Genomic DNA, 24,839 nt, shown 5'->3' with positions numbered 1-24,839 from the left:
ACAATATATTGATATGATGCACATTCTTATGTGCACCATGTTGCATGGCTGAAAGCTGTGTGTTTTTTTTTTTTCACTAACTAATGTAAAGGCTGGTGTGCACAGTTGCAATCTGTGCCCTCAAACAAATGATTTGTACTAGCCACCCAATGATGTCATGCCATGGTGACTGGCCAGAACTGTTTCATCCTCCTATAGATTACCTGACACAATGGGAAAGGTCAGAGCAATCGTCATCGAGTTGACATCTTGTGAAGCTGTCTTTAAACAACATTCATGTAACTCATCTGCAGGTATAGAAAGATTTCATTCAGTAAAGGTCACAAAACACCCCCCCCCCCCCTTTTTTTTATTGTGATAGCAATTATATGGACACTCCAAGTGCATTTTTGCCGCCGGTGTCGTCGTCGCCGTGATGTTCCGTATAAAGTCCAACGGCGATAAAATCGTCGCCGTGCGTTGTGTGTGGGAGTGAAAGCGTGCGAGGGTGAGCCGGCAACCGCAGCCTAATCTCGCGCATGCGAGAGAGGAAGCGTATGGTCTACGTTCACACGCGAGGTACAGGGAGGAGTCGACGGAGACGGGAGGGGGGAGAGGGTGCGTTCTGCTTACGTGGCTGCTGCTCAAGAAGCTATCTTGAAAGCAATCTGTGACGTGGCCGAAGTCTGTGCCCGCGGGAGCCTCACCTTCAAAGCGATCTGCGATGGGCCAAAGTGCATTCGCCGAGTGCCGGTGGCTTCGTATGGGCTGCGCTTTCAAGTTTAGTTTGCGTTGAAGCGAGAGCCAGTGCGAAGGTCAATTCGCTCCCTGCTGCTGACGCACTTCCTCACTCCAGCCTTTTGACAACGAGTTTCCACGGTCATTGAGCGAGATGTGTTCATGTTTACCCGTGCACGCGTGACACCGTGCGTGTTTGTTTAGTTAGTAAGCGAATATTTACAATATTATACGGCCGATAATACTACTATCCTTACTTCATATAGCTGTATACTAATTTGCTATCGCAATCGATGCTTCGCCTTTCGGGTGAAACTACAAGTTTTTTTTTCACCAAGAGTCCCTACAACACTTCGATTTAGTTGTAGTACTGCAGAGTCCCAAGATGTTGCTACTAGTGCTTTTGTTGCTGGCGTGTGCCTCACCTAATGTCATTAATGATGTCTTGTTCATGTAAAGCAGGCCTTATTGCTGTCTCGTTCAGTTTTGGTTAAGATGTTTCATTATGAGTGCAGTAGCACAAGGAAGGAAATGTGACAGGTGCTACTCACAATTGTCTACACACAATGCAGCCTTACAATGCGCACAAAGAGTGAAAATACAAATATCCGAGGGTACCTAAGCACTTGTGAGTTGTGAATGCGAAAGCATTAATGTCCAGTTGAACATTGCTGAGCGGTCGTTCTAGTTATGGACTACTCAAAGGCAAGCGAGCGCATTGAGACGCTTGGCGCATTTTGATTTGGCCTTACCAAGGCGCAGTTAGAACGCAGGCGAGAGCTAACACAGGCTTGTGAGAGCAAGGGTGACATGCTGTTGCAGCGATGCCCTCTCACCTCACGCAATACGACGGCAGCAGGTGTTCCCTTTCGCCTGCTCTGCTCCGTCGAGGCCTGTGCCAGCAAGTGCAAGCCATCGTCACGAGCGCACGAGACATGCTCCCAACGTGGCATCACAGCCAATGGAAAGTTTCGTTGCTACAGACACCGCCGGCTTTTTCGCTCAATGGGCCATTTGACGCTTTCACATCAAAAAAGGGAAAGAAAGGACAGGATCGATAGCTACCCAAAGCGTCTACTGGGTAAAGGCAGGTAATGTGTGGACTTTATCTACCCTCTGTCCATACATAACTCTTGTGATCTGTCACATGTGAACATCACACAGGCGCAATTCTTGCAGATATGCTCGTTTTTTCTTCTGCAAAGCACGAGTGAATTAGTACCTGTGCTGTTTCCTTCCTTATTCTTGTCTTGCACTACTATACGTGTAATGAATCATTGCGAACTTAGCCTGGTGGTCAGTTCTGTTGGTTTAGATATTTGTTCTTTATTTAATATCTGTTTCTATATGTGTGTTTCATGTGTCGCAGGAGGCAGGTGAAAAAAATTAAGATAAGCATTTTCCCCACATGATGAAACAAAATTCGTGTGGAATGTGGTCATTCAGTGAAAGTGTCGCCCTTGCAGAAGCTTGAAAAACATGCTCGGCATTGAACATAAAGCCCTGTTAAGTTAGGTGGGTGTACTTCCTGGGTGGTAACTGTGCTACCACTAATTATACTCAACAATGGCTAGGCACCTTTCTGTTCTTTTCCAGGAAAAAAGAAAAATTGTAGGAGCACACAGGATGTGCATGCAGATACATGGCCTTTTATTGCTCATCTGAACATTTAATTATTATGCAACATGAAAAAATATGGCTCTTGTATATTACACTTGCTCTCCCCCCCCCATATCACACTCCTAGGCCCAGCTGCCATTTCTAAATAGTTTGTGCATGGTAGCACAGGCTTCACAAAGCTTGCTACACTTTAATATGCACTACCCCACCTACAGCAAGAGGAAATGCAATAAAAGAATCTGCGGCCTCTTTTCATCAGTAATGAAGCTTTTAGCTATATCGAAGTGTGCTATCATGAAGTAAATTCGAGAAGTCTTTGGTGTTGCTTCAGCACACGGCTTTAAGAAGAACCATGTCAGCCACATTTAAAATATCCACGTGGCTGTTGAAAAAGTGTCACTTTCTTTCAACTGCTACAATGCTTATCACTCACCGCATTAAACAAAACAGATTTCTGGTCAGATAAATATCCTTGTGCATTTCCACAACTTGTGTGCTATCCCAAAGCAGAACAGTTACACATGCATGCGCTCAAGCCATAACCAGCGCAGTAACAAAATAGACCATTATCAGCAACAATTAGAAGCAAAACTAAGGAACTCGATGAGAGTTCTGCTCTATCTGCAACCTAATCTTGGTGCTTGTGATGCACATAAAGGCTAAATTTGAAAAGCCACTAAAATTGAGTTTAGTACTTCCTGATTAGCTGGAAAGCACACTTGTGGCAGATTTGATTTTGAGAAATTTGAATGTGATCTCATTCACTGATAGCCATCACTGCCTTCAACAGAAGGGCACAGTCATAAAAGCTGACGGTCACATTGTCTAAGTAAATAAAACTCCTTAAAAACATGACCTTATAAGGCTGTCAATAAAAGGACATGGAGCATGGACCAGGCGAGCTTTCATGTCGATGATGCATCTGCTTCCAACATGCTTTGCCTCCTGCAAAAGAAGAAAATGTGTCCCGCAATGTTATGGCTAAACTTTACAAATCAGAACCTTCTCATCTTGGCATAAGTTGGCACATAAAGATAAGCAGCAACAAATTTCCACGAAATGCAATCCCACTACTGCTCGACTTAGCACAAAACAAATCAAATAATTTATTTCCACTCGTGTACAGATAGAGGAGCTACAGAAAAAAGCTGTTGTCGAAGCCGCAGTCCCATTTTTTTCTTTAGCAGAAGGAGCACATGGTCTGTAACCACTTACAACGGTACTCAGGTAAGGAAAAGGAGAACAATAAAAAATTCCAGAATGTTCTGCTGCCATTTATTGGCAGCTTGCGCAAATTCACCATGTTTAAGGGGAGCCGCCAGAAAGTGGACAGCAGTAACAGAAGGTGAGGCGCGTCCTGTGCGTTAGCTCAGCATCCAAATCAAGCTCAATGTGTTATGTTGAAAAATAAATTTGAAATGAGCAAGGAGAGCATCACATAAAATCTTAAGGGGGCACACTGGTAGGTCCTAAGAGACCGAATGGTCGTGGAAAAATCAATTTTTTGGTTTTACAGTTACTGGTGCATGATCTTAGAAATTTTCATACATCTTGGATCAACATTTTAGTCATTATAGCATTTTATATCACGTCGGCAAGCTGAGTTTTTACTGATGAACGCACAAAAGAGAGCCTTTTTCCGTGACACGCGTCTGGCCGTTCTACGTTTCCGATTGCAGCCATCTTGGTCATGCTTAAAATAAGGCAGCGATTGCTGCACCGCGCGGCTTCCCAAACGAACCCACACAGAATCAACTGCTGCGCCGCGAAGTGATGTCATTAAAAGCCAACGTCACACGCACACGTATTTCCATTTTTTTGTTGGCGCATGGTTTGATTTCTTGTTGCTGGCACATGACATCCAGTACACCTCCCATCAGCCGGACTTGTGGGACGTAATTTCCTGCTGCTTCTGTTGGTTCACAGTCCTCGTTCTGCTACATCTTCTAAGTCTTTAACATCATCCTTTTATATGCACGACTGCTCCATTGTAGTGCTATTTTGTATTTGCTAGTGTCATTTACATCAATTCTAATACGTATTTTGATTGTATTTGTCACGTATCTGCCGATTTTGCTGTTCTTGTTTGCGACCGCTTGCTTTGTGCATCCGTAGCGTGGATTCTTTACATTGTTCCACGCATATACCTGCCGACTAGAAGCCAGTGCAGTTAATTGAGCCTATAGCGTTCTTTCATATATGCAAAAGCTCAAATGAATTTGTCGTCTTTTTTTTCTTTTTTTTTTCTTGGCATTATTCTAAAATGTACTGCTCTCAACATGACATGGGTTTTGGTTGCTTGGGACTCCATGGTTAAATATGCGGCCCAGTATTTCCCATCGTGTGTGGGTCTGTCTGTTAGCATTGCCGAGCATAGGGGAATAAGGATTGAGTACTTGCTGTCAATGATTGCTGGCAAGCTGATGTTGTCGTCGTGTACGTTGGCACTAACAATGCAGTTGACAGTGCGTGTCAGCGTGTGTATGGACAGGTATCGCCAGCTCGGTCAGGAGATTACTGAAAGGAATCCCATGGCGCAAGTAGCGTTTTCTGCCATTCTTCCTCGGAGGCAGGATCAGCACCCCACCTGAGCCGTTTTGGTAACAAGGTGCTGGCAGACTTCGCGTATCAGGAGCCCTGCACCCTGTCCATCTATCTGGAGAGAAGCTGCACCAGCTATGCAACAAGGAAACCCCGGGCACCTTCTTCATGGAGCAGCTTGACTTGGCAGGACAGCGTCCCTGCCATCTCCAAGGCTGACCTTCTTTCGCTTGGTTTGCATATTTCTCCCTCTTGTCAAGCAGTATGTGAATCCTTCCATAGCACCAACTCCTGTCCGGAAAACCAGCTCTACTCCATAGCAGAGGCACAACACCGAACAGCCAACCAGAACCTTGACGTCCTTGAAGATTGCTTCACCTTTGACAGCATTTGTAAGCCAGAAACACGCACTGACAGTGGAAAGTCCCGAGTCTGCTTTTTCTACTGTCTATGGTAGCAAGCTTCAAGAAGAAACCAGTGCCTATCATGGCACCATCTGTGATAGCTTTGAGAAGGTGCAGCATGTGCCTAGCAGGCAGCGGAAAGACTGTTTAGTGACTGCTACAGCTGACTGCGGAGCTGTCATAAATGGCGTTGCAAAGGAGGTCACTGTCTGCAAAAGCTGTAAGCCAGGAACAATGCAAGACGGGGGAAATCACGGGCAATCCTGGTAGAGAGGTTGGTGACCCTACCACAAAGTTGGGCGCATTGTTTCCACATGACGCAGGTGTAGTGAGGCTGCTTTGACAAAAAGTTGCATGCCTGCCAAGCTCTGATCAGGCTGTTTATATAGAATCTGGTGCCAACGCAACCAGAGTTACTAACACTGCATGGTGGAGGCAGCAAAGATTGTTTAAATGGAACACTCGATAATTTTGTGTCTTTTAAAGTAAGCTTTCACTAGTGGTGCAGTAAGGGCAAGCACGTAGTCACAATATATGTCTTATAGAAGTCCATTTGCATCAGAACCTTAAGAGTTTGCGTATATTAGGATTACATATAGTTGTGCTCATGGTCATACTGTAAAGCCAAGAGGCACAGGAAGGCAACCCAAGCAAAGCGTACAATGGTACTTACTGGCTGTGAAATTACTGGCAGCGACCGTGCGCGGTGGGCTACGAACCAACCCTGCGAATAGTTCCTGTTTTACGCCCCGCATTAGATGGCGAAGCTTCTTGTCCTCGCTCATGTTGGGATCAGCTCGGCGGAATAGGTGGGACATGTCTTCTACATACATGGCGACGCTTTCATTGTTTCGCTGGTTTCTTGCTTGTAGGGCAGCTTCGGCCCTCTCCCTGCGGTCCGTACTCGGGTAAGTGGCAAGCAACTCCCGTCGGAAAGCATCCCAAGACACAAATGTCGCTTCGTGGTTTTCGAACCACGTTCTTGCGCTGTCCTCTAACGCGAAGTAAGCGTTTCGCAGCTTGCGCTGTTCGTTCCATTCGTTGAACTCCGCGACGCGCTTAAAGCGTTCCAGCCAGTCCTCTGCGTCTTCAAATGTGTCGCCATGGAAACGCTCAGGCGTCATCGGCGGATTCACTACGATGTGAGTTGGCGCGGCCTGAGTAGTCATCTCGGTAGCGTTTCTGTTAACAGATGTTGACGCTCCGAGAGAATCCGGCAAAGGGAAAAACTCGGGGGGGCTCACCACGTAGGCGACGACTGCTGCGTTGGTGAACAGGAGTCAGTTCGTTGGGTCCGAGTCGCCGTGCGTCCGGGCTGCTTTCTCTAAGTCGAGAAGGGCTTGAAATCATACCCAGCACCTCCACCAGAATTGTAACACACAGTTGGTTAAAGTTGGTTTAATTGATTTACGTTGGGCGAACTTGTGCCCGACAAACAGTTAAGCAAGAGTCTCGCTCCAACGTACACGGTCGTCTCACAAGCGTTCCACGCGTTTTCTTCTTCTTCGTGCCCCGCCTGATGATCTCTTGCTCCGATCGCACGTGCCTTGTGCGCACGTGTTGGCCGCTTCGCTGCTGCTATCTTTCGTACGTAGCAACACATAGACGGGCGCGAGATTTGAAGGCACCTTGTGTCAATATATATGTGTATGTAACTTCCTTCTAAAATAAACTGAGTTGCGAGTCAGTGCCTGTGTGTTACCTTTACCTTGTGTCCTCGTTTCTTGCATGTGCGCTGCAGTTTCATGATGAGAAGATAGGCACAAAGTTAACTACAAAAGATCTTAACAATTACAAGCAAAGGTTTTCTAGTCTTATTTGCAACGAGCAGGCTCATGGGGAAATAGTTTTAGAAGATGAATACCTTGTTAGGAAATAAATAGAACTGGGTCATTCACTATAAAAAAAAAAGTAATAACCTGCAATCTCTGCTACTTTAGCCAACTTGCATGCGCGGGATTTGGTTGCCTGCGGCATCAAGAATGTTAAAGCCCAACCGCAAGGAGCAAGTTTCTGCCGTATTTTCGACTGGCTTTCATGCTTTGCTAGCCACTTCCAAGCCTTGGTGCTGTGATCTGGGATAAGTCGACAGTGGCATCAAGTAAGTGTTGCACTGCTGTTGACAACGCCAGCCAGCGCCAGAAATCCGTCAGGAACTTGTTCCTTGTGGTTGAAGCTTTAATGTGGGCAGGTTCACTTTGTATTATTCGGTTTGAAAACCTTGGCATTCTGCTTCTAAGTAGTCGCACATTTCAAACATTCAAGTGTATTAAAAAATTTGCTTGCGAAACATTCACGTGTATTACAAAATTTGCTTGCCACCAGTCTGGTAAACCTTTAGCAATCAAAATCTGTAATTACATTTGCCACATCACCTTCGCACTGCCGCAAGTCTAACCGCTACAAAGCACATTCTCGGGTAGAGGATGGAGAAACATCTTGTCATGAGTCGTGCTAAGCAGACCAACAAGCTAAGAAAATGCTAAACAGCAGTACTCGGCTTGTCACAGTGACGTGTTCATATCTGAGTGTAAGTTGCAGGTGTAATTTATTTTATCATTTACACCTAATGTGATTTTTATTTTTCCTATTTCTTTTTTTTCGTACAGGTCCAATAGGTGTACCAGCAGTGTGCATTCACACTACCATCAAGTCACCATGACTTTGGCTTAGCCCGTGCACCTCTAACTAAATTGTACACTATTGTCTAAGACAGGAAATCAGACGTATATTTTGCTGTAATGGTTCTACAAATAAAACATTGATTACAACATTTTGTGCTGTTGCAATGCTGGCATTGTATATGTAACAGGCCAGTGCAGTATACTATATTAGCCAGAAATAGTTTGTTTGTTTTTTTACATCTTATTATGCAGATACACGATACTCTCAGCTGCTATGACATTGGGAGTATTATGCCTCTTTTACACAGTCAGTGAGCACACAAAAACAGACACAGCACATAAGAGGAGGGATAGACATGAGAATTTCATGTTTTTACTTGGTGTGTCTTTCGCATCAGCTATGCAGCACAACTTGGCTTCCCTGTTCAAGAACCAACTAGTTTACACACAAATGTATGTGTTTATTTGTGCTCACTAACCATGTCAAGCATGCACCAAATAGGCCTTGAGCAAGTCTTTTCTAACTACTCTGCTTTGACCAGGTGCTTATCATTCAGTCTTATCTGAAGCAAGGCAAAGCTTTGCCTACAATATTTAATGGTCATGAACACTAGTGGAAACAGACGACAGCATTAAAAGAATAGATGAAGGGCAGCACTATATGACAGCTAAACGCTCCTGTCCAGACCATGCTCTTTCAGTATGAACTCGCTTTAAAAGCACAATGAAAAAATTTATTGATGGACTGTACTTTCACGTAAGCTTTTACTGTTGCGCAAGTGATCAAGTAGTGGGCCCTTGTACCTACACAGAGCATATCTTAAAGAATTAAATCAAGTTTCAATGACCCAGATCACAGTTTCATATCCACTGTACATCCCTCTTAGCTAAGATATTTGCACTTTAATTGGAAATCCTGTTCCTCCTTTTTTCTAGAATATTTTCTGGGAATCCCATAGACTGTGGGGAGCACACGCTCGCATGCGCACGAAGCGCATGCGGCGGGAGCCGTGCGGACACTTTCTCCCGCATACGCTCATCGTCACATGCGCACGTAGCGCGCGCAGCGGGAGCCGGGCGGACACGAGAGAGAGGCACTTTGCCCTGTCCACGCGCGTACCCGCGCGGGAAGAGGGAAAGTATCCGAAGGGCGAGGAAGACATTCCCCTCACGAAAAGGTAAAAAGGTATTGACCCTTTTTGCGGAGCAGTTTGTTTTAGAGAAATGAGATAGCGCTCATGGCGGCGCGCCATACCTCTCCTCAGCGACCGCACACGAATACGAAACCATTACCGCTTCTACCTTGCTTCTGTGCGATCAGTTGTCGGAAATGCAACTGAGTTTTCGCTAACACACTGTGCTCCAATCATGCTAGATTGAATCATGTGGATTGAAGACGTGTGCAGTAGTTGGCTGCAAAAATAGTGACTGGCATGTTAAGGAATAGAATGAATCTGTGTGGCCAAGTTCACGGACCGCTGCTGCAACTGTCCGAACTTGTTACCGGCACTTCGTGATGCGGCTTTCCTCGAGGATATAGAAATTTGCTCATCCGCCAGCCTTGTATCGCTAACCTTCAAAGAAAGTGATTCATCCCCAGAACGTCGGCAAGAGTGAGTACCACTCGTTAAACAATGACAAAGGGAGTATCGCCACTTCCTGTCATAGTAAGTTTCGCGCACGTTATCCATACACATCTGTCCCAAATGGGACTAAAACTTACGCCCACTCTATCGCCGTCGTATCGAGAATAAGTGAATGGGCACACACTTGAATATGTGTGCACTGTATACGCACAATAAATGACGGTACTACTCCGATAGCGCAGGAATGGTCGAAGCTGAATGTTTGGTGACGGTCGACAAGAGTGAGCAAGATACTAGAGGTAATATATATTTGCTACAAGGCATTAAAATGTACAAAACAGCTACGTTCAAGCCTTGTGCGCAGCAAGAACAAATCTATCGGAACTGAGCACACCCGCGAGCGATTAGGCAGAAAAAAATCAGATAGTGGCCGCACCGAGGAACTTCACTGGGTCAGAAACTGACAAGCCACTGCTTCAAAATATTTGCCGAATAAAGAACAAAGAGCAAATCACACTAATCCTGACTGAATTCATAATCGGACAGCTTGGAATACATATCTAGCTCCGCTTTTAGAACAAGCACCATATACGCTGCTTGCGCCGTTTGGACATAGCTTAATCAGCTCTGATAGCACTTTTGCATGTTCTCTGAAGCTGTGATCAAACCTTCGTGTCGTCCACCTAGTCACCGTCTACGATATCTCCGAAAACAGAGGTTTTCTAAGCCGCGCCGGCGTCATACACTTCCATTGTAAACAAGGAGGCAATGGAGGCAGTTGAGGCAAGCAATGGACGCGTCACCACGTGATCAAACATCGCAGCGCCCACGGGATCGCCGCGCGAAGGGTCAATAAAAGAGCGCGACCGAGAGACCCCCGGGGCTCTCTGACCTCGTTACACCTGACCTGCCCCTACGGATATACCCGCTGCAACCCGTGAGTGACCTCGCTTGCGTGACTTCTACACCCAACAAGGCAAGCCTATTTATTACTTATTATACAGAGCGACTTCCCTCTGCAAGTGTACTTTATTGCCCGCAGCAATAAACGTTGAGTTGACTCGCTTGTAGCCTTATTCGCCCGAACCCTACCCAGCTGCGATTGCACGCGCTACGGGTTGGGGAATACCCCCACATTTGGCACTGCCAACGTGTTTCACAACACGGCTAGTCTGTTTCTGCATGTTGGAGCTGGGACTACTGAAGTTACAGCAAACAATGGCGACGGGCTTGTCTGACTTTCCAGATTTGTTCATGTTGTCAGATGTAGCGGCACAAAATCAGAGACCTAATGCTAACGCGGCGGCAGCTTCCGAAAAAGCTGGTAGCTTTGATTTTGAGTGTTTCACGTGGAACAGTCATAATCGTGGAAATGCCACGTTGGCAGGGTTTAGGCCTGAAAGTAGGCGTAACATGCCGAGCGCCTCGCCGCTTCGCCCCATGGACACAGAGGCACATATGCCTCTAAATAGTTCGACGCAAGCTGCGGATGCGTCCGAACCTTCGGGCGGTAGTATTCTGTCGAGCGAAATAATGCTGCAGAATGCGCTGCAAGTCATGCAGAGCTTAGCCGGCACCCTGCAGAACACAATGCAGGCCCCGCCACAGAGCAAGCGACCACGAATTAATGTAGACATACCTACCTATAGTGGGTACCACAATCGCACTAGTACAAACTAGTACCTCGACCGTCTGCAGTATTATCAGCAAGCAACAGGGCTCTCAGACGCCGAACTTCTCGCGCGCGTGGTCCCTGCTTCACTGACTGAGCAGGCGGCTCGTTGGTTCCGACTGGCCGGACACAGAGCCCGCACGGTAGAAGAGTTCCGCGTGAACTTCCGCAAGGAATTCCTTCCAGCCAACTACGAGTGGCGTTTGAGGAGAGAGTTGGAGTTGCGTACCCAGCATCCGGACGAGTCCCTGCTGGAGTATGTTCGAGCGATGGACGAACTTCATCGTCTCACGAGCCCTCTCGCCACCGACGCCGAGAAAGTCGAGCGCATCACACGGCAAGCGCACCCGGCTTTCGCGGCCTACTTCAGGGGATGTAGGTTCAGAGACCTAGACGAGCTCGCCGCCGAAGCAAAGCACATCCAAGTGGACATCCTTGTGGCACAAGCATACCGCCCGCCTCCACACGCCGCGCTGTCACTCGAGCCTCGCTGCGCGTGGAACGGCGGCGGGATCACTTCACATTCCCCTAGGTCCAGCGTGGTTGGGAATTATCAGACCGTGCCTTGGACCCGTACGCCTACGCGCTGAAAACAGCACAGAATAACGTGGCACACAGTGCGCCGCAGCAGGAACTTGTGACCAATGCGAGACCGGAGGAGCAGCACTTGCCGACCGCAGAGCGTGGAAGCTACGGCCCGCCGGATTGGATCGACGGGGGCCCACGCCACCGAGGCTTGGGTGGCCGTTGCTACCAGTGCGGCGGACTGGGGCAAATCGCCTGTGACTGTGCAAGCAAGCCGGGCCGAGGTCGAGCACGTGTCTCAGGAAACGGGCGAGATTGCCGGCAATCCACCTTGGGTCCCGGGCGGCGATCTCAAACACAACTGATGATTTCGATTTACTTGCGCCTTTGGCTTGTCGCGTAGGAGATGTCGCGGACTCGCAGGCACCGTTCATCGATCTAACAATAGCCTGAAATAAGTTTGCTGCATTATTGGATACTGGGGCAAGAGCTTCTTTATTTGGTGACGAAGTGTTACATCATCTCCGCGAGAACAATATCTGCTTGACACCACCTTCCACCTTGCTTCCGGCACAGCACAATTGAGCGGTGCAGCTAGGCTAGTTATCCGTTGGGTGAGACGCGTCAGGCGACAACTCCTCATACATCTTCCGGGCCTGTCAGTGCCTGTTATTTTAGGTCGAGACTTTCTCGCCAAGTTGGGTATTTTGATAGACATCGGCACCGGACGCTACCGAGAGAACGGAATGGGTGCTTTGAAGCGTTTCGCAAAAGCGCCCGCGCCTGCGGAGGTCTGCATTGCAAAAGCGCCCATGCCTGCCGAGACACACCAGTCTCCAGGCGCAGCGCTAGCGGGCCACACCCAGCCACAGCCGAACGAGCAAACAGTAATCAGTGAAGGTGATGAAATCAACAGAGAGACGGTGGCACAACACTGTGCCGCGGTGTTGCAAGGGGCAGCTTTTGTCCCACTTTTGTCAGAGGTCAACAGCGTGCTGGAGAGAGAAAGGGCACGACTGTCATCGCTGTTGTACGAATACGACACGATTTTCACGGACCGTCCGGGCCGCACTACGCTAGTCAGGCACAGGATAGACACGGGTGACGCTGCGCCGTGGAAATGTAATCCTCGCCCGATAAGCTTGACTAAGCTTTGCACTTGACAGCGCCTTAGACGAACTCATCGACACAGGCGTTGTAGAAAGGTCAAACAGCCCACGGGGCTTCCCGGTAGTTCTAGTTCCGAAGAAGGACGATACTTATCGCCGTTGTGTAGACTACCGCAGGCTGAATGAGGTTACGAAGAAGGATGCGTACCCTCTACCCTCCATTTCCTCTTTGGTATCTAACCTAGGCGGGGCGCTTTACGACGTTCGATGCTAGTCGTGGATATTTTCAGGTCAAAATGGAGGAGCGTGACAAAGAGAAAATGGCTTTCACTTGTCACTGCGGGCTCTTTCAATTCAAAAGAATGTCTTTTGGCTTAGTCGGAGCTCCCGCTACTTACCAGAGGTTGATGGACCGAGTTCTAGGCGATGCGAAGTGGCAACATGCTCTCGCATATCTCGACGACATAGTGGTTTATTCGAAAACATTCGACAAGCACTTGCGCCACTTGAGAGGCGTTCTAGACAGGCTGAGGTCCGCGGGTATCACGTTGAACCCGAGTAAAGTTCAGATAGCTGCGACCAGAATAACGCTGTTGGGATTCACGCTGGACAATGGCCGAATTCTGCCGAGTGAGGATAAACTCGAGGCTATACTGAGGTACCCGTCGCCGAAAGACATATGCGAACTGAGACGCTTTCTGGGATTGGTGAACTTTTATCACCAATTCATTCCAGACTGCGCGGCAGTGCAAGCGCCTTTAACGAAGCTCTTGAGGAAAGACGAGCATTGGACTTGGGGTCAAGAGCAATGCGCGGCCTCACAAAGGTGCTCGCTGACATGGCAGAGTTGCACCTGCCCGACTTGAATAGGGAGTTTGTGATTCAAACAGACGCAAGCGACCTGGGTCTAGGTGCAATTTTCCTACAGGAGCACGGAGGTGTTCTCCGACCGGTTGCGTTCGCGAGCCATTCGTTGACGCCGGCAGAAAGGAACTACTCGGTGAAAGAGAAGGAATGTCTCGTGATAGTTTTCGCTCTGCAATAGTTCGACTATTATGTCGACGGAGTGGCATTCACTATTGAGACTAACCACATGGCTCTCACTTGGTTGAGCGAGCTGAGTGACCGCCTGGCGCGTTGGGCACTGCTGCTGCAGCGTTATGACTTCACCGTGCGCTACCGCAAAGGAAAAAGCAATGCCGCAGCTGACGCACTTTCGAGAGCGCCAGTCCGAGGCAAGGGAGAAACCCTGGCCGTAGCCAGAGTAAGGGACGCGGAACAACCGTCGATCCTGGGCGAGAGCATGAACCACGTGGATGTTGTCGGTTCCGCAGGAGTTGTCTTCAGCAGAAAGGAGCTGTTCGAGGCTCAGCAGAAGGATACATTTTGTCGAAAAGTGCTCGACGGGCTCCGGGAGCTGGGCGGCGCGGCCGCCGCGCACATGGAGGCAGCTAGTATTGCTGTCGGTGCGGAGCGCTCAGGAACAGCTGGTAATGCTGTGAGCGTGCTGGGTTCCTATCTGCTGAATTCCGACGGTGTCCTGCTGAGGTATATTCCCACCGAGGGTGACACAAGTGAGGCGTTTAAGGTGGTGATACCGCGTGCATTGAGAGGAGCACTGCTATGCTACTTTCATGACTCGTGCATCGCTGGGCACACGAGCGGCCCCAAGACTTATGTTAAGTTGTGTCGCTTCGCTACGTGGCTTGGCATGAAACGGGATGTGATTCGCTACACCCGCTCGTGTCATGTGTGCCAAAGCGTGAAGCCCCGAGGCGGACGACCACCCGGCTTCATGCAGCCTATCGACAGCCAGACTCCCTGGCAAATCGCGGCGTGTGACATCATGGGACCGTATCCCACAACACCGAGCAGGAACAAATTCTTGCTGATGGTCATGGATCACTTCAGTAAATGGGTAGAACTTTTCCCCCTACGAATACTGACGGTGCGAGTGATCATTGATAAGTTGATGGAGGTTTTCCCCAGGTTTGGTTTTCCAGAGCAGTTGATAAGACAATGCGTCCTACTTCACTGCGAAGGTGTTCGTGGACTCATGCGCTGCACTTGGCATTAAGCACAAGAGAATGACAATCTACGATGCTCAGTCAAACCCCACTGAACGAGTCAATCGCAACATCAAGCACATGCTTGTCGCGTTCTCTGAAAGGCATAAGGGCTGGGATACCTACCTTCCAAAGATCGGGTTTGCATTGCGATCGACAGTGAACCGCTCGACTGGCTATGCGCCTTCTTCTCTCAACCTGGGGAGAGAGCTGCCAAATTCGATGGATAGGGCTCTCGCGGATCGCAGCGGAATGCCAGTCGCGCCGTCAGCACGAGCTGAATACGTGACGCATCTACGTGCCAAGATGACGGAAGCTTTACATAAAGCATGCTGTAATCTTCGCACTGCTAGGGCACAACAGAAGGCACAGTACGACCGCTCGCATCGGAACGTCCACTACGAAGTGGGCAATCTGGTGCTTCGACGCCAGCACGTTTTCAGCGATGCTAGCAAACAGTTCGCTGCCTCGCTGGCGCCGAAGTGGACTGCGCCGTATCAAGTGCAAGAAAAGAGAGAGAGAGAAACGAGAAGGGAAAGGTAGGGAGGTTAACCAAGGATGTGCCCGGTTGGCTACCCTACGCTTGGGGAGAGGGAAGGGGGAAGAATAGATAAGGAGCAAGAATATAAATAATCATAAAGAGTCAGTCATTCACACAGTCAGTCACAGAGGAGGGTTCACTGTCACAAGCGTTCACACAGTCCAGTGTCCTTCAAGAAGTGAAGAAGAGCTTTTGTGGCCTTTCGCATGCAAGAATGCATAGGCCATGGTCCCAGAATCTTTTCCTCTGACAGCACTCTGCTATCTAACATGCTGAGTTGAGCTTGAAGAATCCGTCGTTGGGTGTCAAAAGCTGGGAAATGACACAGAAGGTGCTCTAGCGTCTCATTGCACCCGCACGAATTGCATGCCACACTGTTAGCCATTCGTATTAGGAATGAATAGGAATTTGTAAAGTGCAAGAGAAGGTTTCATCGCTTGTTTACCGGCTCGAGAACAAGAAAGGAAAGCAGATTGGCGGACCGGTACACGTATGCGACCTGCAATGCTACGTGCCGCGTGATGAACAGTGGGATGACGATCAGGCCCTCCCTCAACCGCGATCGGTGAGAGAGAGCAGTCAGAACCGAACGGCAAGCCCGCAGCCACGCTACAATTTGTGTAGCAGGCGAAAGTAATCTGACTGCTATGTAGTTGCGTAACCTGACGATTGTGAGGAACATTCGTAAGTCCGAGTGGCGTTGCATAACGCATGAGCATACAGCTGCGCCGGGCTGGCACCTTGGTAGTTCCTGCCGGGGAAGTGAAAGTCTAATGACCACGGAGCGCTGAGTATGGACGACGAGTCGTCGCTCCAGTCTTCAAGTACCCTCACAGGCCACGACGGGAATGTGGCATGAACGTTCGACGCATGGGTATGCGGGGTGCGGTTCGACCAAAGACTGCTGTGAGGGCCAGTGCGGTGATTATCTTGTGCTGCGACTCGAATTGGGGATGATGCTTGCGAACATTCCCTTCGTAACAGACACCGACGGTCTTCCTGGATACGGCCAACTATGCTGCTGATCACAGTGCCGCTATATGCAGTTTGCTAATACCAATTTACAGGAGCAGAGCAAGACGAGACACGGCCGTGGGAATTGCCTGCAGTACTCGTGGGAACAACTGACGCCTTGCAGCCGCACGAACCGCTAGCCGGCGGCCGGCAGGCGACCGCCCCTCCAGCACAGCCGACACCTGAGGCGCGGCACTGAGAGCCACCTTCGAGCCCCGACAAGGATCGAAGGTGGATCCCGCCTCGCAAGGACAAGGATCCCGCCTCGCAAGCCTGAGCAGTGCAGCTGATGAGCCGCCTCCGAGACGGCATCAAGTGTCCGCCAACTGAGGGCTGTGTATATCACCACCAGCCCGACGGTTCCTCGGTCGCCAACCTTGGCGGGTACTTAGGCAAACGGACGTCCCTAGGTGCCAGCCTCAACATACGGGGGCCTTCTTAAGGGGAGGAGGATGTGGGGAGCACACGCCGCCATTTTCTCCCGCGTACGCTTGTCGTCGCATGCGCATGAAGCGCACGCGGCGGGAGCTGTGCGGACACTTTCTCCCGCGTATGCTCGCCGTCACAAGCGCACGTAGCGCACGCAGCGGGAGCCGGGCGGACAGGAGAGAGAGGCACTTTGCCCTGTCCCGGTTCTCGCTCGCCTCTCGCGACCTGTTTACCCGCGCGGGAAGAGGGAAAGCATCTGACGGGCGAGGAGGACAGTCCCCTCATGAAAAGGTAAAAAGGTATAAAAGAGTGTGACCAAGAGACCCCCGGGGCTCTCTGACCTCGTCACACCTGACCTGCCCCTACGGATATACCCGCTGCAACCCGTGAGTGACCTCGCTTGCATGACTTCTACACGCAACAAGGCAAGCCTATTTATTACTTACAGTTAAACCTGGATATAACGAAATTGACAAATTCCCGAAAAACTTCGTTGTAAAGAGGATTTCGTTATATGCAGGTTCGGCACGAAAATTCGAAAAATAAACGTTTACCGTATTTACTCGATTCTAACGCGCCCTCAATTGTAACGCGCACCCGCTTTCCGTTTTCGTCGAAGCATTCATCCTCGGAATGTCACACCAGGTACCGGATGCGTGGACGCGTGTCGTTTCGCACAAGCGCGAGGCATCGGAAACGAAGAGCGAGCGTCACGATTGCGTCGTAGCGTCGTATAGTGTTACAGTAGAACCTCGCTGTTACGTTACCGGGGTGTAAGGTCGTTGTGAATATGCGCCGTAGTTGACTCATGTATGCAGTCTTTGTGTTTAGTTGGAATGCGTGGTCGCTCGCCTTCTCTGGGGTCTCTGTGTGTTTGTGTATTTGTTTCCTTGCGATGTTGTGCGGCTAGCTCGCGACCGGAGTCGCTTCCCGAGGGCGCCTGCAAAGCGGCGGTGGCCGGACGGGGTTCGGTGAAAAAGGGAGCAGCAGGGGTTCTCGCGCACTGGGTCTTGCGAGTACCATAAATCGCACGGCGCGCCGCTAGAGGCATCTGGAGAAGGGAGTTTTTCGGGAGTATTTGGGTTGGGGGCGAGACGGCGTGCACAGCTCGGCAGGTTCGAGTGACGCCAACCGCCGGTGTGAGTTATGGAGCCCGGACACGTGGTCCTGGGACTGGGGGTGAGAATGTGCGCGGCTGAGCAGGCAGTGTGGTCTGAGACTTGAGAGACAACGGACCGATCTCCCAAGTGCCCGATCGGTGCGACGGACTGCCCCGAGGCCTTTGCTCAGCCGCATTCATGTGTGTATACTCGCTTTCCTTGTTTATTATATACTCGCAGTGTAACCTCTGTCTTCTGCAATTAAATTCAGTTATAATTATTGACATCCACGATTTCGAGTCCTTGAACACCAAAGCTCGAGAACAGTGCAGCGGCTTAAGGAAAGCCGACACCGACTACGAAGACAAAGTAAAACAGCAAGAAAGAAGAACCCGGCGGTGGAAGACCGAAGTAAAAACTTTACTCGGGGGCTGCGTTTTCCCGGCTGTTACGTCGTTTTCGACCGGTCCCGGCACAGCTCCCATAGAACTCAATGCATTGGTAACCCCGCTGTTGCGTCGCAAGTGTGGGACCGTTCCCGCATCATACGTCGCGAACTGCCACCCCGCGCCGGCCCGAGCGGCCATTTTGACTTTTCACGTCGCTTGGCTTGGTGGCTTGACGATGGCATTGGCCGCCTAAAGTGCCGGGGGCGACAACTATGACGTATTTTCGGTTTCCGCCAGCAAAAGTATGGCCCTTGAGATCCGTATTTGCTATATAAAAATGGTGTCCATGACGCGTTGTGACCCTAAAATTGGTTTTGGCTCATAGATATTCCGTATATAAGGGTAAGGCCACGCTAGCGGCAAAAAATGCGCGCGTCATGCAGCGAGCCAAGTTGCCGCGCGTCAGCGCCTTGCCGCGAGGCCACCGTGGCACGCGCGTCTCGCCACGCGGCAGCGCGATGAGAAATCCCGCGCTCTCCGAACGGGCGAGGAACACTGCGAGCGCTCGTTGTTTCATGCGAGAGACGACGATCGTCGATTGAAAACCCGGCGCGGACCGGCGGCGTTCCGGTTGTGATGGCTCCGTGACGTAACCCTCGTTGCTCATGATTGGTTCTTCATCTCGCGGCACGTGGCATTTGCCGCAGAACCCATTTCGCGCGGCACGCCGCAAGACCCCCGATTCCTGCCGCTTTTGCCGCGCGCGGCATGACGCGTTGCCGCGCGTTTTTGTTGCGTTTTTGCCGCTAGCGTGGCCGTACCCTAAAGTCCAAGGGCGATAACACAGTCGCCGCGCGCCGTATGCTGTATGTGTGAGTGAAAACGTGCGAGGGGAGCCGACGACCGCGTCTAAATCTCGCGCGCGCAAGAAAAGCAGGGAGGAAGCACGCCTTCTTCCGTTGCGCTCGAGGCACCGGCGAGGGAGCGAGGGGGGAGGGATAGCGGGGCGGCGCGCGGTCGCGCAGGCCGTATCTTGAAAGCGATCTGCGTTGGGGCAGAGTCTAGCAGTGTAGGTGCGTCGGCGGCTCGTAGCTTTGTGCGTGCTGTGTGTTCTCGGCGCTCAGTTTGCGTTGAAGCGATAGACAAGAGCACGAAAGGTCACTTCGCTCACTTCTCCAGCGGCGCTTCCACACGCCGCCAGCGTTTGACAGCGCGTGTCCGCGCTCATCGAGTCTGATGTGCCATAGCGTGTACCAGCGCGTCGGCAACATCAGGTGGAAAAGGAGAGAGTGCCGGCTTGGCGGGCTAGGCCAGCTGCAGCAAGCGGCAGGATCAGATTTGAATGAAGGGAGGGGAAAGGTCACGCCCGCGGCGGCAAGATCGCCGGGTCGAGGGATGCAGGGCCGCCTGCCTCGCACACGCACGCACGCACACGTGCGCTCGCTTCGCATTCCATCGCGGCGGAGAAGGTTGCTGCTCGCGCAAAAATGTCAAAATTTGGGGCGAAATCTCTAGGTGGTCGGAGGGGAAAATTCGTTATATCGAGGGGGTCTCCCGCTGCCACTTCGTTACGTAGAGGTCTCAAATACATGTGCTTCTATGGAGTAACGGCGGGGAATCGAAAAACTTCGTTACATCCAGGAATTCGTTATATGGAGGTTCGTTATAAGCAGGTTTAACTGTATTATACAGAGCAGACTTCCCTCTGCAAGTGTACTTTATTACCCGCAGCAATAAACATTGAGTTGACTCGCTTGTTGCCTTATTCGCCCGAACCCTACATAGCTGTGATTGCATGCACTACGGTTTGGGGAATACCCCCACAAGACTTAGTGATGCAAGGCTTGTGTATATTACGTGGATGTCCATAAAAGGGGCACTTGGATGTTAGCTGAAAATGGCCACAATATTTTTCACAGTTATTCATATTGTTACAGTGCGGAAGTCACATATAAACATGTATTTACAATATTTACAAGAAAGGCAACGATGTACAAACAAGATGGCTGTCGAGACCGATTTCACCTCGACACGTCAAATCGTCTTCTTCTGACTTTAGCACCACTCTTGGTTGCGCCGTAAAGGTGCCATCTTGGCACCAGCTATAATGGAGGTAACTCGCAGCAAAGTAAGGCTTCAGCCAAGACACAAGCACAGCGTCAGTGGGGACACGCGAGTCCAGCAAAGCAATCTCGTAGTTAACATCGCCAAGCTGCCGCAATATCGTGTAGGGCCCGGTGTAGTGTGGCAGCAGCTTTTCACACAAGTCACCGAATAACGTGTGTTTTCTACTTTTATTGCGATAGCAATTATATGAACACTCAAGGCGAATTTTTGCCGGCGGCGCCGACCACTGCACCTCAATCTCCCGCGTTCGAGGGAGGAAAGCGGGGAGGAAGCGCGCTGTATTCTGTCGCGCGCATGGCGCCGGGGGAAGGGGACGGAGGGGTGTGGCGCAGCAACTGCGCATTGCGAGGCTGCGCGCCCTATCTTGAAAGCGATCTGCCTTGAAGACTGAATCTAGGTGCGACGGCGGCTTATACCTTTGTGTGTGCTCCGTTCTCACCGCTCAGTTTGCAATGAAGTGATACACAGTACGAAGGTCACTTCGCTTGCTTTAGTGGCCGCGCTTCCTCATGCCAATGTTTTCACAGTGAGTGTCTGCGGTCATCGAGTGTGATGTGTTCATGTTTGCCTGTGTGTGCTGACACCATGCTTGTTAATTTACATAGTACTAGTTGGTGAATGTTTGCAAGCTTATACAGTTGATAAAACTACTACCCTACTTCATGTAGCTGTCTACGCATTTGCTATCGCAATCGATGGTTCACCTTTCAGGTGAAACTGTGACTTTTTTTAGAGGTGGCCAGAGAAAAAAAAATCGCTCAAAATTTTACCTCACATAATGAAGCACCCCCCATCCTTGTGCATATTTTTTGGGAGAAAAAGTGTGTTCATTATGCGAGTAGATACGGTATTATACAGAAACACATGCCAGTATAGTTGAAAACATTTTGCGCTGTTAGCCTAATAAAAATTCGGCATAAGACAACTTTCTTTTAATATCGTAAGTTCAACACATTGTCTACTGGACTGGACAAACTTTATTTGGGTCCTGCACGACGCGCTTAGGGCGTAGTGGGCGTCTCCCACGTAGGGACCGACAGGGAATACCTGGCGGCCGCTTCGTGGGCCTGCTGGACGGTCCATTGCTGGTTGGCGAGAAGCGAGCTTCTGAGGGACTTCTCCCACTTGTCCGAGGTAGAGTCGGGATGAGCGTTTCTACACTCCCAGAGCATGTGTGTGAGTGTCGCCGTGTATCCGCACGAGGAGCACATGTCGCTGGGGTACGCGTCAGGATAGAGAACGCGGAGTTTGGCGGGGTTTGGGTATGTGTATGTTTGTAATAAGCGTAGGGTTAGCGCTTGCGGTCTGTTAAGTTTGGGGTGTGGGGGCAGAAAGATGCGGCGTCCAAGGTAGAAGTGTTTGGTGATTTAATTATACGTGATGGGTGCATCCCGGTTGGTCTCTATCTCGGCGAGGTGAGGTTGGCCTGGGACGGCGCGGTCAGTAAGCGCACGCGCTGCGTCGTGGGCGATCTCATTGAGGTTTGGCAGGGCACCCGGCACCCATCCGAGATGGGCGGGGAACCAGATGACGGTGTGGTGCTTCAGGGTACTCTGATCCGCGCTGCGGAGGATGCGTAACGCTTGGTCCAAGACGACACCGCGTTCGAAGGCTTTGATGGCCGGTCTGGAGTCGCTGTAGATGACATTCCATTTGCTGTCGAGCATAGCTAGGGCTATGGCTACTTGCTCCACAATTTCGGGCTCTCGAGTGAGGATCGTGGCGGAGTTGAGGATCCGCTGCGAAGATGAGACCGCGACCGAGGCGAAGGCTCGGTTGTTGCGATAGGCAGCGGCGTCCACGAACGAGACATCGTCCATTTTCATGTCTATGCTCCTGAGAAGGTCGGTTGCTCGCGCAAGGCGCCTGCCTCGGTATAGGTCGGGATGCATATTTCGTGGAATGGGAGCGATCGTGATAAGGTCTCGGATATCGCAGGGGACTGGCGTCAAATCTGGGGGATCCCTGGTCATCGAGGAGAAAAAGCCGAGCTTGCACAGAATGTGGCGGCCCGCTTTGGTGGTCGTGAGTCGGATTATCTGCGTTCGCTCCTGAGCCTCGGCGATCTCTTCTAGCATGTTGTGCACGCCGAGCTCGAGGAGTTTATATGTGGAAGTGGTGATAGGGAGGCCGAGGGCTCGTTTCACAACCTTTCGAATAAGGGCGTTGAGTTTGTCGCGCTCCGCACGCAGCCAATTGTGTATGGCGGCGACATAGGTAAAGTGGCAGAGAACAAACGCATGTACAAGATGCAGTAGGTTGTCTTCTTTCAGGCCGTGGTGCCGGTTGGCCACTCTACGTACGAGTCGTATTGCATTTTCAGTCTTAGTCATTAGTTTCTGCACCGTTAGGGTGTTGTTTCCACGGGACTCGATCATTCCCAGGACCCTGATGGAGTCTACCCTGGGAACTATACGACCATCTCTTATGCGGAGTGTGATGTTGCGTTCGACCGGAGGTTTCCACCCTTTGGGCTTGGCGCCACGGCGTTTGGGCAAGTACAGCAACAGCTCTGACTTGGTGGGGGAGCACTTGAGACAGGTGTGTTCAAGGTAGGACTCGGCAGTTTCAATGGCCTCCTGCAGGGCGGATTCGATGAAGGCATCCGACCCCGCGGAGCACCAGATCGTTATGTCGTCCGCATAGATGGTGTGATTTAGCCCGTCGATCCTCGAGAGTCGTTCGGAGAGCCCGATCATCACTAGGTTGAAGAGCGTCGGCGAGAGGACGGACCCCTGGGGAGTCCCCCGCTGTCCGAGCTCGACTTCTTCCGACACCAGGTCTCCTGCGCGGAGGACGGCCCTGCGCCGGGTCAGGAAGGAGCGGACAAAGTCGTAGAACCGACGCCCGAGCCCGAGGTCTGCGATCGCCTTCAGGATGGACGAGTGGGCACATTGTCTAGTAAGATTTTATATATTTCAATTGTGTTTAGTTTATATAAGTGACGTCACTTCCATGCAGTGCAGGAGCTAATTCTGTGTGGAGTCGTCTGGGGAGCCGGGCAGCGCACGAGACGCTGCTTTGAAATAAAACCTCCCCATGCACGTTTTGGCGCGTGGATGGAGGGCTTTAGTTTGAAAGAGCCACTCTTCTTCTTTAGCTTTCATGCTACCGCTAATCTGTGCACTCAATGGCTATGAAGAAAGAGCCTGCGATAAAGTTGTCCCGATGCGCAATTTCATTCGTCGACTGAGACACGTGACCTTAAGCACGTGATGCCATTTCGTCTGCTCGGGCCGTTCAGGCGTGCAAAGCTTGGCATGCAATGATGTCAAATTCAGTTTGCTACAAAGCATAAATTCTGTAAACAGAAGGAAAAATTTCAGAAGTACACAGTAGCTTCAGAAGAGGTCGTGACAATAGTGCCGAGCGCCGTACTTGGTTTTATACCTGCTTTTGTACCCATACTGTACCTGGTTTTCAGACGTCTGCACTTTGGACAAGCACCAGGCACAAAGCAGGTCCTGTGGAAGGATGCCTTGCAGCCTGTATAGAATAAAGCATCACTTGAAAGCAGCAAAACATGGATGCACAGAAACTATGAAAAACTATTTTTCACTGAATCTCGTTTGCTGTGCATCTCAGTGTCCAAAAAACAGTAATGAAATGGCCACAGACACCTCACAAAAGAGAAAATCTGAGTTTGAAGAAATCATTTCTGGGAAAATTTTCATATTTGGGCCTTTATTAAGGGGCGAAGACTGTCTGCTAGCGTTTGTGCATTTCCAGAAAATTATTTCAAAGGGGGCCTAATTTTTCACAGTTCCAGTCGGGCGTTCAAGTCATTGCACTTGCCCATGCACAGCGCATTGCAAATGGACAAGTCTGTCTACCCCAGGACAGCTGAGTGCACTGTCAAGGAAAGACCACAAGAGGTTACTTAAACACCTTTACAGCATGGTGTATCATATATGATACAGTAAAAACAACTACTTCTAGCCTAACAGAATGGAAAAGAAAGAAAACTCTAAATATTCACCCAGAATGTGTATCCTTTCTAGCGATGAAATACATAGCAACTGCAGCACAAGAAATAACCTTCGAGTTATTTTTTGTATGAAATGTAGGGCGGCAGCTCATCACACAATGTACAAAAGGTTAGTAAATAAACACCTTATTTTCACAATTTATAGGCTAGAAACCAGCGCACAGAAATACCAAGGTGTTGGTTTACTGTTGTGGGAATTCTCGTGTCCCATGACGGTCACAAATGCAGCAAATGGCGTTGGGTGCACACGCGCTAGTAAGTTTGGGTAGAGAGGGGGAATCTTCCTTTTGTGGGCGGTGCAAGCAGAAATCGCAAGCGCTATGAGTGCCACCGGGGTGTATCAAGTGATATCCCTCTGACATTGCCCAAGCATATATGGCCCAAGCC

The 24,839-nt window shown here is 50.2% G+C and overlaps 1 protein-coding gene across 3 annotated transcripts in view; it reads right to left on the bottom strand.

The window, feature by feature from the left end:
- Window positions 1–2,346: 2,346 nt before the first annotated feature.
- The window catches only part of LOC119443188 (run domain Beclin-1-interacting and cysteine-rich domain-containing protein-like), a 323,250-nt gene continuing 300,757 nt past the window's right edge, over window positions 2,347–24,839 (bottom strand). For all 3 annotated transcript variants that reach the window (XM_037708354.2, XM_037708355.2, XM_049662640.1), the window contains 2 exons: window positions 23,878–23,950; window positions 2,347–3,282 (listed from right to left, as the gene is read on the bottom strand). In XM_037708354.2, coding sequence (XP_037564282.1) covers window positions 3,243–3,282; window positions 23,878–23,950 — 113 coding nt within the window. In that variant the 3' untranslated portion in view covers window positions 2,347–3,242. The remainder of the gene's footprint in view (window positions 3,283–23,877; window positions 23,951–24,839) is intronic.

The sequence above is a fragment of the Dermacentor silvarum genome, chromosome 2 (assembly GCF_013339745.2).
Source record: "Dermacentor silvarum isolate Dsil-2018 chromosome 2, BIME_Dsil_1.4, whole genome shotgun sequence".
NCBI classification, from domain to species: domain Eukaryota; kingdom Metazoa; phylum Arthropoda; class Arachnida; order Ixodida; family Ixodidae; genus Dermacentor; species Dermacentor silvarum.
The sequence above is the reverse complement of the archived record's forward strand: the minus strand, read 5'-3'. Positions and strand labels throughout refer to the sequence as shown.